Source organism: Thamnophis elegans, chromosome 17 (genome assembly GCF_009769535.1).
Source record: "Thamnophis elegans isolate rThaEle1 chromosome 17, rThaEle1.pri, whole genome shotgun sequence".
In the NCBI taxonomy this organism is placed as follows: domain Eukaryota; kingdom Metazoa; phylum Chordata; class Lepidosauria; order Squamata; family Colubridae; genus Thamnophis; species Thamnophis elegans.
In genome coordinates, this window is record NC_045557.1 from 16,752,392 (window position 1) to 16,766,468 (window position 14,077).

Sequence of the window (14,077 nt, forward strand, 5' to 3'; positions counted from 1 at the left end):
ACCACCACTACCTGGACCTTTCCTTCCACCCTTCCTGCTTCAAACTCTCTAAGGAATGGAGGTTGGGCTTCAGGTAATGAGGGTGAGGCATTGGACTTTGTTTTTAGCTGCTGTAAATTCTGGCCTTTGAAATCCACCAAGCCTGCAATGAACTCTTGGTCGATCTCGTCTGTCTTGCCAGCACCAGAGCAAGATATCCCTATTTTCCGGGCCCTTTTTTTTCTTTTGCTAAAAAAAAGAAAATCCTACTAAATCCCTCACTTTTTGTGCAGGTTCAGGCTGGTGCAACTCTGTGGAGAAGAAAATCTACATCCCGCTGAACAACACGGCCACCTGCGTCCGTCTCCTGAATGCCACTCATCAAATAGGTTGCCAGTGTGAGTGCTTTGTTGAAGGGGGGGGGACACTGCCAATCCCCCATGTCTAGTGAATAGGCCAGGCAGGTGTGGGCCACAGGTAGGCTACCTGCAGCTCCCCACCCGTTTGACTGGTTCTCAGAGCCCCCTACGTCATGCCAACCCAGGTCCAAAACCCAGAAGTGATGTATGACAACAGTGCTTCTATTCCAGTGTTTCTCAACCTTGGCCACTTGAAGATGTCCGGACTTCAATTCCCAGAATTCCCCAGCCAGCAAACGCTGGCTGGGGAATTCTGGGAGTTGAAGTCCGGACATCTTCAAGTGGCCAAGGTTGAGAAACACTGTTCTATTCCCTTTTTATGAACTTTCTTGCCACGGTTGTTAAGTGAATCACTGCAGTTGTTAAGTTAGTGGCTTCGTTGTTAAGTGAATCGGGCTTCCCCACTGACTTTGCAGAAGGGAATAAGTGACCCTGAGAGAGACCGTCATAAATATGGACCAGTTGCCGAGCGTCCGAATTTTGATCGCAGCACCAAAGTGCTGCAACGGTCATGAGCGTGAAAAATGGTCATAAGTCACTTTTTTCAGTGCCGTTGTAACTTTGGGCGCTAAGCGAATGGTTCTAAGTCAAGAACGAGGCTGTAAAATGTGTTGCAGGGGAAATGGCCAAGTTTTAGACCCGTGTTTGAAGACCAGAGTGGTGCAGGGTTGAAGATAGCTCATCCCCGGAAAGTCTTCAAGATACTGTATTGTTTGGGGCTCAGCAAAGCCAATCTTTCTTTAGTCATTCGGGGGGCTGGGAGGGGGGTTTGGGGGTTGTAGCTGGGACAGGGCCCCATCAATAGAAAGGGGATGGTACAACAACTGGGGTTCATTTTCTGGATTTTCATTCATAAATAAAATACTGTATTTTTCGGAGTATAAGACGCACCTTTTTCCCTAAAAAAAGAGGCTGAAAATCTGGGTGCGTCTTATACACCGAATACAGCATTTTTGCCTCCCGAAGCCCTGCCCCTTCACCAAAATGGCCGTGGAGAGCCTGTAGGAGGCTTTCAAAGAGCTCCTGGGGGCTGGGGAGGGCAGAAATCAGCAAAAAACAGGCTGTTTTTTGCCCCCCCCCCCCCAGCAGCACTTCATAAGCCTCCATAAGGCTATTTATGCACATTTTTTGATAAAAAACGGGCCATTTTTCCTTGTTTATGCCCCCCCTTCCAGGAGCACTCTGCAAGCCCCTCCCCCAAACAAGGCTACTTACTCATGTCTTTTGGAGGGGGAACAGGCCCATTTTCATGAAAAACAGGCCGATTTTGAGAGGTTTGCAGAGTGCGGAAACTTTTTTTTCCCTTTTGGACAGCTCTTTAACTGATTGATGAGAATTACATTGATCAAGTGCTATGCCAGCAGAAATACCTCCCTATCTACTATATTTCTCTCTCTATTTCTCTCTCTCTATCCCTCTACCTACCTACACTCTCTCTCTCCCTACCTACCTACTCTATTTCTCTCTCTCTATTTCTCTCTATCCCTTTATCTACCTAACTACTCTCTCCCTCCCCGCTATCTACTCTATTTCTCTCTCTCTCTCTCTCTATCCCTTTATCTACCTACCTAACTACTCTCTCCCTCCCTCCCTGCCTACTGTATTTCTCTTTCTCTCCCTGTCTATCCCTCGTATCTACCTGCCTACTTTTTTTTTTAATTTGCCTCTTCAAAACCTTGGTGCGTCTTATACTCCGAAAAATATGGTAGCTTTGTCTTAATAGTTGCAGAAGCTAAAGGCGGCTATTTTATACCCTTTGCCCCTAAATGGGGTCAATTGGCCAAACTTGGGGAGAATGCCATGGGAGGAGGGGGTGATACCTGAGTGCCTTACCCTTGCTAAGACCCTGAAGGAAAGCTCTCCCCATCCTGAAAGGGCCATAAAACCTGTTCTGGAAGGAGGGAGCTGCTGGTTTAGAGCAGTGTTTCTCAACCTTGGCAACTTGAAGATGTCTGGACTTCAACTCCCAGAATTCCCCAGCCAGCATTCGCTGGCTGGGGAATTCTGGGAGTTGAAGTCCAGACATTTTCAAGTTGCCAAGGTTGAGAAACACTGGTTTAGAGGCTGCTGGTTGTGGATGTGGGGTGTGTAATTTGTCGTTCTCTCTCCCCCCCCCCCCCAATGTCCTGGGCCTCTCTATCGTCACAGCCTCTATGTTGGGAGACACGGGGGTCATCCACGTGGCAGAGAAAGAGTCTGACCTGAACTGGGTGCTGTCAGATGGCCGCCACCCCCCCTTACATGGTCCTGCTGGATGGGAAGCTTTTTACAGGGTAAGTGGGAATTTTCCTCTCCCCACCCCACCCACCCCTCAAAAAAAAAAGCATTCTGGGAAGAAGGAATTTTCTTCTTTTCCCTGAATCTGCAGCTGGCCAGATGCTCTTCTGGTGCCTGGTGACCAAACACCATTGTTTGACGTTAGCCCCAGGAGACCCTTTCCCCAGCTGTAAAGAAAAACACGGCACCTGCGGCTTTGCTTGAAGAGTTTCCGCCTCTGTTTCCCTCCTTGTCCAAGCAGAGGCCGGCTAGGATCGCGGGCGGTGAGTGAGCCCGGCTCTCTCGCTTCCTTAGCTGGGCTCTGCCACACTTGTGGTGTGAATACAAGCCATGAATCTGGGCTTGGTGTCGCTGAAGAGTTGCGTTCAGCCGCTGCCCTTCCGGGATGCAGCCGAGACAAGATACAAGCTGTCCTTGCTTCTGTGTCCACATTTGGGGCCAGAATTTCCACTGCTAAGCCAGGCGGTCGTAAAGTGAGCCGCCTCCAATTTTGCCACCTTTTTTTTGCCACCGTTGTTAAACAAACTGCTGTGGTTGTTAAGCAGGTCACAAGGTCGTTAAGCAAATCCATTCCCCTCCATTGACTTTGTCGTTGGAAGCCAGCTGGGAAGGTCGCAAGTGGGGATCACGTGACACACACACACACCCTGGGATGCTGCCTTGAATGCCTGCTGGTTGCCAGGCATCCAGATTCTGACCAGGTGACCCTGGGCAATGCCACGAAGGCTGTAAGCGGGAAAAGCGCCTCTGCAGGCGGCCCTTGACTTACGACCACAATCGAGCCCAAGGTTTCTGTTGCTAACAAGACAACAGTCATAAATACCCACCAGTTGCCAAGCGCCCAAATTTGGATCAGGTAACCGTAGGGGGAATGCTGCGATGGTCGTAAGTGTGACAAATGGCCATAAGTCACATTTTTCACCGCTGTTGTGACACAGAACGGTCACTAAACAAAGGGTCGTAAGTTGAGGACTACCTGTGTGGGCCGTCATTTCTCTCTTCTGGGCCAAAGTCGAGGAACATTTGAAAACCTGTCATTTATTCCACGTTTATGGAAAACAATCCTGCATTATTATATTGTGTTTCATTCCCTTGGAGCTCAAGTAGTCGATAAATACAGGTAGTCCTCGAGTTACGACCACAATCGAGCCCAACATCCCTGTTGTTAAGTGAGATGATTTTTTTTAGTGAACTTAGTCCCATTTGATGACTTTTCTCGTTGTTAAGTGAGTCACTGCAGTTGTTAAGCTAGTAACACGGTTGTAAAGCGAATCTGGCTTCCCCATTGACTCTCCTTGTGGCCAAGTTACGGGAATTTAGATGCCGCAAAAGTGAAAAACAGTCGTAAGTCCCCTTTCTCCCAGTGCTGTTGTACCTTTTGAATGGTCACTAAATGAAACTGTTGTAAGTCGAGGACTGCCCGTGAGACGGTTACAGTGATACGTTTTTCACAAGGTGTCTCTTTTGACAGACCGGTGATGGAGAAGCTGAAGGGCAGCCCTCGGATTGCGGGCGTAGCGGTGGCCGTCTCCAAGACCAGGCCGGCTGAAGGGTTTTCTCCGGCTCTGCAGTGCCCCAATGACGGTTACGGTGAGGATGAAGCTGGCTTCGGCCTCTCTGGGCCCTTCCAGCCTCACGGCTCCTTCCCCTGGGTGGGCTGCGTGCGGGCTGACCCCAGACCCCACTCAACGGGAGCAGAACATTTCGGACTCTAAATGTTTCTTTCAATGGATCTTCTTTAAACGATATGATTAGGTTAGACGAGATTAGCAGTTGGAAGGGGCCTTGTAGGTCATCTAGTCCAACCCCCCTCAAAGCAGGACACCCTACACCATTTCTTAGATAGAGATAGATAGATAGATAGATAGATAGATAGATAGATAGATAGATAGATAGATAGATAGGACACCCTACACCATTTCATAGATAGATAGATAGATAGATAGATAGATAGATAGATAGATAGATAGATAGATAGATGATAGATAGATGATAGATAGATAGATAGATAGATAGATAGATGATAGATAGATAGATAGATAGATAGATAGATAGATAGATAGATAGATAGATAGATAGATAGGATAGGATAGATAGAAATAGATAGATAGATAGATAGATAGATAGATAGATAGATAGATACAGATTAGATTAGATAGATAGATAGAAAGAAATAGAGATAGATAGATAGATAGAAATAGATAGAGATGATAGATAGATAGATAGATAGATAGATAGATAGATAGATAGATAGATAGAAATAGATAGATAGATAAGATAGGAAAGAGATGGAGATAGGACAGATAGACAGATAGATAAGAGATGGAGATAGATAGATTAGATAGATATAGCTAGGTAGGTAAGTAGATAGATGATAGATGGATGGATGGATGGATGGATGGATGGATGGATGGATGGATAGATAGATAGATAGATAGATAGATAGATAGATAGATAGATAGATAGGACACCCTACACCATTTCATAGATAGATAGATAGATAGATAGATAGATAGATAGATAGATAGATAGATAGATAGATAGGATAGGATAGATAGAAATAGATAGATAGATAGATACAGATTAGATTAGATAGATAGATAGAAAGAAATAGATAGAGATAGATAGATAGATAGAAATAGATAGAGATAGATAGATAGATAGATAGATAGATAGATAGAGATAGATAGATAGATAGATAGATAGAAATAGATAGAGATAGATAGATAGATAGAAATAGATAGATAGATAGATAAGATAGGAAAGAGATAGACAGATAGATAAGAGATGGAGATAGATAGATTAGATAGATATAGCTAGGTAGGTAAGTAGATAGATGATAGATGGATGGATGGATGGATGGATGGATAGATAGATAGATAGATAGATAGATAGATAGATAGATAGATAGATAGATAGATAGATAGATAGGAAAGAGATGGAGATAGTTAGGATAGGTAGGTAGGTAGGTAGGTAGGTAGGTAGGTAGGTAGGTAGGTAGGTAGGTAGATAGATAGATAGATAGATAGATAGATAGATAGATAGATAGATAGATAGATAGATGATAGATAGGAAAGAGATGGAGATAGATAGGACAGATAGAGAGATAGATAAGAGATGGAGATAGATAGATTAGATAGATAGATATAGCTAGGTAGGTAAGTAGATAGATGATAGATAAATAGATGATAGATAGATAGATAGATAGATAGATAGATAGATAGATAGATAGATAGATAGATAGATAGATAGATAGATAGATAGATAGATATTCTCTTACATACCATTTTAAGTATACATTCACATAATAGTTATTCTTCTTTACATTTGTCATTCTTTTACATTTATTATTTCATTTCATAGGTTATAATATACAGTTTGGGTTGCTTTAGTTTTCCCTTCCTTTTCTCCCTCCCTCCCTGCTCTCCCTTCTTCCTTCCTCCTCCACTTTTGGTTTTTCATGCCGAAGTGTCAAGACTTGACTTTTCTCTACGTTGGATTTCATTTTGTCAGGGCCAGCGTTCGTGAACTTCAACTCCCAGAAGTCCCCAGCCATCATGGCTGGCTGAGGAATTCTGGGAATTGAAGTCCACGGGTCTTAAAATGGCCAACGTTGGACACCCCTGATTTAGAGGCACCCGTCCAGCTTCGTTTCCACCTGGGAACTGGTTCCTGGACTTTGGGCTCCACATGGGGGGGGAAGAATGGAATTTTGTCTTTGGGTTTTGCTGTTTGTTGGTTAATGCAGTGTTTCTCAACCTTGGCCACTTGAAGATGTCCGGACTTCAACTCCCACAATTCCCCAGCCAGCGAATGCTGGCTGGGGAATTCTGGGAGTTGAAGTCCGGACATCTTCAAGTGGCCAAGGTTGAGAAACACTGGGTTAATGGCCGGTCCTCTTTAAGCTGGGAAAGTCGCAAGTGGAGCCCGTAATTCTATTCTGTATTTTACTGCACTGAAAAAACTTGGAAGTCAGTGCTTTACTTCTCCCCTTTTACCCCACACGTTTCTCTCTCCACTTTCCTATTATTTTCATTGGTGTTTTATGTTCCGAAGCTGAAAAAGCCAGAAAGGTCCCTCACTTTCCATCATCGTTTTGCAGAGATTTGGGCTGAAAAAGTCTTGCTGCTGAGAGGAATCGAGCCCTTCAGAAATGCTGGGGGAATTCCTTTTTGGAAAATGTGCAACCTTGAGAGGCTGTTAGTCGCCTGCAGGGAGGAGGAGGAGGAGGAGGAGGGCAATGGGGAGAGTTAGGATCCCGGGTGATGCTTAGGGATGTGTGAGGAGGAAGCCTCGTTGGCTGGGAGCCTGCAAAAAAGAGACAGAACCCCACCAAGAGAGCCTTGTTTTCCCTCTGCTGTGAAAGGGCCCCAGGATACGGACACAAACAGCGCCATTGTTTAAGGCACATGATGTTGGGGTCACATGTTGAGACAGAGCCACCCTATTCCCTTACGTTCCCTTGGAGGAAGGAATTCCAGCTATAGAAGACCGAGGATGGTTGACAATATTTCCTTCCTCCCCTCCTTTCTCTCTTTTCCTTCCTCCTCCCCTCCCTCTTTCTCCTCCCTTTCCTTTCTCCCTATCTCTCCCCTCTCCCTCCCCTTTCTTTCTCTCCCTCTCCCTTTCCTCCTTCCCTTCCCTCTTTTCCTTCCTTTTTCTCTCCTTCCTCCGCTCCCTCTTTCTCCTTCCTCTCCTCTTTCCTTTCTCCCTATCTCTCCTCCCTCCCTTCTTTTTCTCTTTCTGTCCCTTCCCTATTTTCCTTCCTTTCTCTGTCTTTCTCCTTCCTATTTCTTTCCCTTCCTTTCTCCTCTCCCTCTTTCTGTTTTCCCCCTTCCTCCCCTCCCTCTTTCTCCTTCCTTTCTCGCTATCTCTCCTCCCTCCCTTCTTTTTCTCTTCCTCTCCCTTCCTTCCCTCCCTCCCCCTTTCCTCCCTCCTTCCCTGTTTTTTTCCCTTTCCTCCCTCCCTGTCCCTTCCTTCCTTTCTCCGTCTTTCTCCTTCCTTTTTCTTTCCCTTCCATCCATCACCTCCCTGACACTTCCTTTCTTCCTTCCCTTCCTTTCTCCCTGTCCCTTTCTCCTTCCTTTTCTTTCTTCCCCTTCCTTCCCCTTGCCCTCCCCCTCCCTGTTATACAAAGTTATGTTATTAATATTAAAACCAATAATAATAAAAATATTATATAAAAAGACACAAAATCATAGCAGAAGAAAGCAAAGATCAGCCAAAGAGCAGGGGTTTTGTCCCTCCTTGTCCTGGAAGAGGCCTCCGTGGATTAACCCCTCCTCTGCCTCTCCTCTCCTTCCTCCAGGGGTCTACAATAGCAGCTACGGCCCAGAGTTCGCCCACTGCAGCGTCACCAAGTGGAACAGCCTGGGGAACAGCCTCTCCTACCTGGACTTTGGCTTCCCCATCTTCCTCCTTCAGGATGGCAACGAAACCGAGGTTATCAAGCAGGTAATGGATTTCACTGAAGCTCTGCCACCCTTCCCTGCGGCAGGAGGGACGGGGGAATATTTTAAAGCACGCAATGAAAGTATCAGAGTTACCATTAGGTCGTCCTCAACTTAACGTTTGTTTAGGGACTGTTTGAAGTTACAATGGGCCGCGGTGGCGCAGTGGTCAGAGTGCGGTACTGCAGGCTACTTCTGCTGCCTGCCAGCTGCCTGCAATTTGGCAGATTGAATCTCACCAGGTTGACTCAGCCTTCCGTCCTTCCGAGGTGGGTCAAATGAGGACCCAGATTGTTGGGGGCAAGAGGCTGACTCAGTAAACCACTTAGAGAGGGCTGTAAAAAGCACTGTAAGTCTTAAGTGCTAGGTAGGTAGGTAGGTAGCAAGGAAGGAAGGACCATGATAGCACAGTGGTGAGAATGCAATATTTCAGAGTGACTCTGCCTACTGTCAGCAGTTCAATCCTGACCATTTCAGGGTTGACTCAGCCTTCCGTCCTTCCGAGGTGGGTCAAATGAGGACCCACATTGTTGGGGGCAAGAGGCTGACTCAGTAAACCACTTAGAGAGGGCTGTAAAAAGCACTGTAAGTCTTAAGTGCTAGGTAGGTAGGTAGGTAGCAAGGAAGGAAGGACCATGATAGCACAGTGGTGAGAATGCAATATTTCAGAGTGACTCTGCCTACTGTCAGCAGTTCAATCCTGACCATTTCAGGGTTGACTCAGCCTTCCGTCCTTCCGAGGTGGGTCAAATGAGGACCCACATTGTTGGGGGCAAGAGGCTGACTCAGTAAACCACTTAGAGAGGGCTGTAAAAAGCACCGTAAGTCTTAAGTGCTAGGTAGGTAGGTAGGTAGGTAGGAAGGAAGGAAGGAAGGACCATGATAGCACAGTGGTGAGAATGCAGTATTTCAGAGTGACTCTGCCCACTGCCAGCAGTTCAATCCTGACCATTTCAAGGTTGACTCAGCCTTCCACCCTTCCGAGGTGGGTAAAATGACCCAGATTGTTGGGGGAAAGAGGCTGACTCTGTAAAACCCCTTAGAGAGGGCTGTAAAAAGCACCGTAAGTCTTAAGTGCTAGGTAGGTAGGTAGGTAGGTAGGTAGGTAGGTAGGTAGGTAGGTAGGTAGGTAGGTAGGTAGGAAGGAAGGAAGGAAGGAAGGAAGGAAGGAAGGAAGGAAGGAAGGAAGGAAGGAAGATGATAGCACAGTGGTGAGAATGCAGTATTTCAGAGTGACACTGTCCACTGCCAGCAGTTCTGAAGTGGGTCAAATGTGGACCCAGATTGTTGGGGGCAAGAAGCTGACTTTGTAAACTGCTTAGAGAGGGCTGTAAAAGCGAAGCGGGATAGAAGTCTGAGTGCTATTGCTATTCCTTCCTTCCTTCCTTCCTTCCGTCTGTCCATCCATCCATGGTGCACAATGGTTAAAATGCACTACTGCAGGCTAATTTTGCAGACTGCCAAGCAGTTCGATTCTCACTGGCTCAAGATTGACTCAGCCTTCCCTCCTTCCGAGGTGGGTAAAACGAGGACCCAGATTGTTGGGGGCAAGAGGCTGACTCTGTAAACCGCTTAGAGAGGGCTGTAAAAGCACTGCGAAGCAGGATATAAGTCTAGGGGCTATTGCTATCTTCCTTCCTTCCTTCCTTCTTCCTAAAGGTCGACTCAGCCTTCCGTCCTTCCGAGGTGGGTCAAATGGGGATTGTTGGGGGCAAGAAGCTGACTTTGTAAACTGCTTAGAGAGGGCTGTAAAAGCGAAGCGGGATAGAAGTCTGAGAGCTATTGCTATTCCTTTCCTTCCTTCCATCCATCCATCCATCCATCCACCCACCCACCCACCCATCCATGGTGCACAATGGTTAAAATGCACTACTGCAGGCTAATTTTGCAGACTGCCAAGCAGTTCGATTCTCACTGGCTCAAGATTGACTCAGCCTTCCCTCCTTCTGAGGTGGGTAAAACGAGGACCCAGATTGTTGGGGGCAAGAGGCTGACTCTGTAAACCGCTTAGAGAGGGCTGTAAAAGCACTGCGAAGCAGGATATAAGTCTAGGGGCTATTGCTATCTTCCTTCCTTCCTTCCTTCTTCCTAAAGGTTGACTCAGCCTTCCGTCCTTCCGAGGTGGGTCAAATGGGGATCCGGATTGTTGGGGGCAAGAGGCTGACTCTGTAAACGGCTTAGAGAGGGCTGTAAAAGCACTGTGAAGCAGGATATAAGTCTAGGGGCTATTGCTATCTTCCTTCCTTCCATCCTTCTTCCTAAAGGTTGACTCAGCCTTCCGTCCTTCCGAGGTGGGTCAAATGGGGATCCGGATTGTTGGGGGCAAGAGGCTGACTCTGTAAACGGCTCAGAGAGGGCTGTGAAGTGGGATATAAGTCTAAGGGCTATTGCTATTGTTAACAACAGCACTGAAAGAAGTGACTTACGGCCATTTTTCACACTTAACAACCATTGCAGTATCCCCCGCGGTCACAGGATCCCAATTCAGAAGCTTGTCTGCCGACTCATGTTTATGACGGTGGAGTTACATGATCCCCTTTTGCAACCTTCTGGCAAGTAAAGTCAATGGGGGGAGCCAGATTCACTTTAACAACCGTGTTGCTAACTTAACCGCAGCAGAGATTCACTTAACGACTGAGGCAAGGGAGGCTGCGGAATAGGGCCATGCTCAACCACGGTCTCGCTTAGCAACGTTAGGCTCAACTGTGGGTCATAAACCGTGGACTGATATTTAGCTGCCTTTTTCTACAACTCTTCCCTGCTTGCTTCTTAGTGCTACCGGAATTACAACGCGCCTCAGAACGGCTCCGGGCCAGAATACCCGCTCTGCGCCATGCAGCTCTCCTCCCACATGCACGCCGTCACCAGCACCGTCACTTGCATGCGACGCAGCCTCATTCAGAGCACTTTCAGCCTCAACCCAGGTGAGCCCCGGGAGGGTGGGGGTTGGGGCAGCCAGTCCTGGCCCAGAACTCAAGGCAAGGATGCCCAGCCTTCCTGGCACCAAGGGCGGCCCTCGCACCCCTGCACTGAACTCTCTACAGCGGGGGGAAGCTCAGGCACCAAGAGACTTTAGCAATCTTCCAATTGAACACTTTAATATATATATATTTATTTTTATAGAAACAATCCATTTTTGTGCAGTGTTTCTCAACCTTGGCGACTTGAAGTCCTGTGGACTTCAACTCCTAGAATCCCCCAGCCAGCTGGCTGGGGGATTCTGGGAGTTGAAGTCCACAGGACTTCAAGCCGCCAAGGTTGAGAAACACTGCATTAGTGTGTCGTCTGGGTGTACATATTTTGTGCCAACATTCAAATGTACAATCTTACTCATAATTTAATCTTCCACTTAATTTCCAGTACCTTAAGTCTCTACTTTGTTTCCCCCAAAATAAGATCTCCCTGGATAATAAGCCCAATCGAGCTTTTGAGCCCATGCGCTGAAATAAGCCCTCCCCGTAAATATTGTAACACCACCGTAGCCACACTCGTCACCCCCTGCACCTCAAAAATAATAAGACCTCCCTGAAAATAAGGCCAAGGTCTTATTTCGGGGGGGGGGGTCAAAAGAAAATAAGACCCTGTCTTATTTTGGGGGGAACATGGTAATAACAATCCCATTGTAATTTATTTAAATCTATTGCCGTATTTTATGGAGTATAAGACGCACCAAGGTTTTGAAGAGGCAATTTTTAAAAAAAAGTAGGTAGGTAGATAGAGGGATAGAGAGGGAGAGAAAGAGAGAGAAATACAGTAGGTAGGTAAGGAGAGAGAATAGTTAGGTAAGTAGGTAGGTAGATAAAGGGATAGAAAGAGAGAGAGAGAGAGGTAAATACAACAGGTTGGTAGATAGATAGGGAGAGAGTGTAGGTAGGTAGGTAGAGGGAGAGAGAGAAATAGAAAGATAGAGAATTACAGTAGATAGGGAGAGAGAGAGAGAGTAGGTAGAGGAATAGAGAGAGAAATAGAGGGAAAGAAATACAGTAGATAGGGAGAGAGAGAGAGTAGGTAGAGGAATAGAGAGAGGAATAGAGAGAGAGGGAAAGAAATACAGTAGATAGGGAGAGAGAGAGTAGGTAGAGGAATAGAGAGAGAAATAGAGAGAGAGGGAAAGAAATACAGTAGATAGGGAGAGAGAGAGAGTAGGTGGAGGAATAGAGACAGAAATAGAGAGAGAAATACAGTAGATAGGGAGAGAGAGTAGGTAGAGGAATAGAGAGAGAAATAGAGAGAGAGGGAAAGAAATACAGTAGATAGGGAGAGAGAGAGAGAGAGTAGGTAGGTAGGTAGAGGGATAGAGAGAGAAATAGGGAGAGAAATACAGTAGATAGGGAGAGAGAGAGACAGTGGGTAGGTAGGTAGATGTTTCCAGGTGTATTTATCCATATGCTGGAGAAGAAAATCGCTGACAATCTGCAGCACTTAAGACTTTGTTTCTGCTAGCACAGCGCTTGATCAATCTAATTCTCATCAGTCTGTTAAAAGAGCTTTCCAAGGAGTTGAAGTCCGGACATCTTCAAGTGGCCAAGGTTGAGAAACACTGCTCTAGATTGTTTTATTTGGTTTCCTAGCATGGTTTTGATTGCTGATTTAGTATCCTATGACTATCACCAAGCGCTGCATCTCGTGATTCTTGATGAATGCGTTTCTTACGCAGCAGAGGCAAATGCCTCGTGTGTCCAGTCACAAAGAATTCTCTCCTCTCCTCTTCAGAGGTGGTCTGTGATCCTCTCACCGATTACAACGTCTGGAGCACGGTGCGGCCGGTGAACGATTCGGAGAAGCTGGACCCAAAAAGCGTCATCATCGCTTCCTCTCGAGTAGGTGTGGTGGGCTGGGCTGGGGGACATCCAGCGTCCTTTTCTTCTTTCGTTTACTTATTATTTATATCCCACTCTTTTATTTATTTTTTATGAACAATACAAGGCAGCAGCATTCTAACCTAGGCTCCCTCAAACCACAAAGAAAACTCTTTGTCCTGACAAAACCCCTCTTTATGAAGTTACTGTGAAGTCTTCTCATTCCTCACATCCAGCAAAGTCTTTCAAAGGTGGATTTACAGTCACCGACCTTAGCTGGCTTGGAGAGCTGCCAGGCCGATATCTGCAAAACTCCAAGCTGTACTTGGCAAGGAGCCTTTGAGAGTCACGGACCAATTAAGCGAACTAATTATCTCCTGCAAACTCCCCTCCCCTTTCGCTCCTCTTTTATTCCCTCTGGGAGGGGCCATTCACCGTCCACCTGTGCCTTTACTCCCGAGTCGATCCTTGTTCCTTAGATGCTGCCTTCTCCTGCGGCTCTGCGCGTACGCACTCTGGGAACAGGCTCCAGCTGTTCGTCTGACCCGCTGGTGTCTGACTCCAAAGGCAGCTGATAACTGTCGGGCGGCCCTGGCCCCTTCTCTGCCCCCCCCCCCCCCGATGCAGAGCCCTCATCAGAGCCTTCCCCGGCCTCCAGGACTGGCCCAGGTTCCTCCCCAGCCTCCGCACTGTCCGAAGCACCACAACAAGCGAATACATCTAATACTCCTTCCTCCTCCTATTTTCCCTTCAACAACAACCCTGTGAGGTGGGCTGGGCAGAGAGAATGCAGGAAGCCCCCTCTTTTCTGCGCTGGGGAGCAAAGACCTGGTTAAGCCCACCTTCTGACAGAATTTGGGAATTCTTGTGGGAAGCAATTGCACTCTTTCCTTTTCCTCTTTTAATATAACTTGGAAGGTGTGTTTTATTCCACTTGGAACTGCTTTGAAGGGCAGATTCTAAAAAAGGACGTGGAAACAAGGGCCTCAATTTAAAAGCATTATTTGGGAATTCTGGCAGTGGGAGTCCCAGTTCCTCAAGGAAACAGCTGGCCTCAAATGACAAATTATAAACAGAATGCAGGCCGTCCTCAACTTACAACAGTTTTGTTTAGTGACCTTTTGAAGTTACAACGGGCACTGAAAAAGGGGGC

General features: G+C 46.7%; 1 protein-coding gene across 1 annotated transcript in view; it reads left to right on the plus strand.

The window, feature by feature from the left end:
- Positions 1 to 14,077, plus strand: part of NCSTN (nicastrin) — a 47,703-nt gene that overhangs the window by 4,357 nt on the left and 29,269 nt on the right. Inside the window, 7 exon segments of the mRNA XM_032233991.1 lie at positions 273 to 377; positions 2,547 to 2,623; positions 2,625 to 2,671; positions 4,147 to 4,265; positions 7,984 to 8,129; positions 10,899 to 11,049; positions 12,839 to 12,945. Coding sequence (XP_032089882.1) covers positions 273 to 377; positions 2,547 to 2,623; positions 2,625 to 2,671; positions 4,147 to 4,265; positions 7,984 to 8,129; positions 10,899 to 11,049; positions 12,839 to 12,945 — 752 coding nt within the window.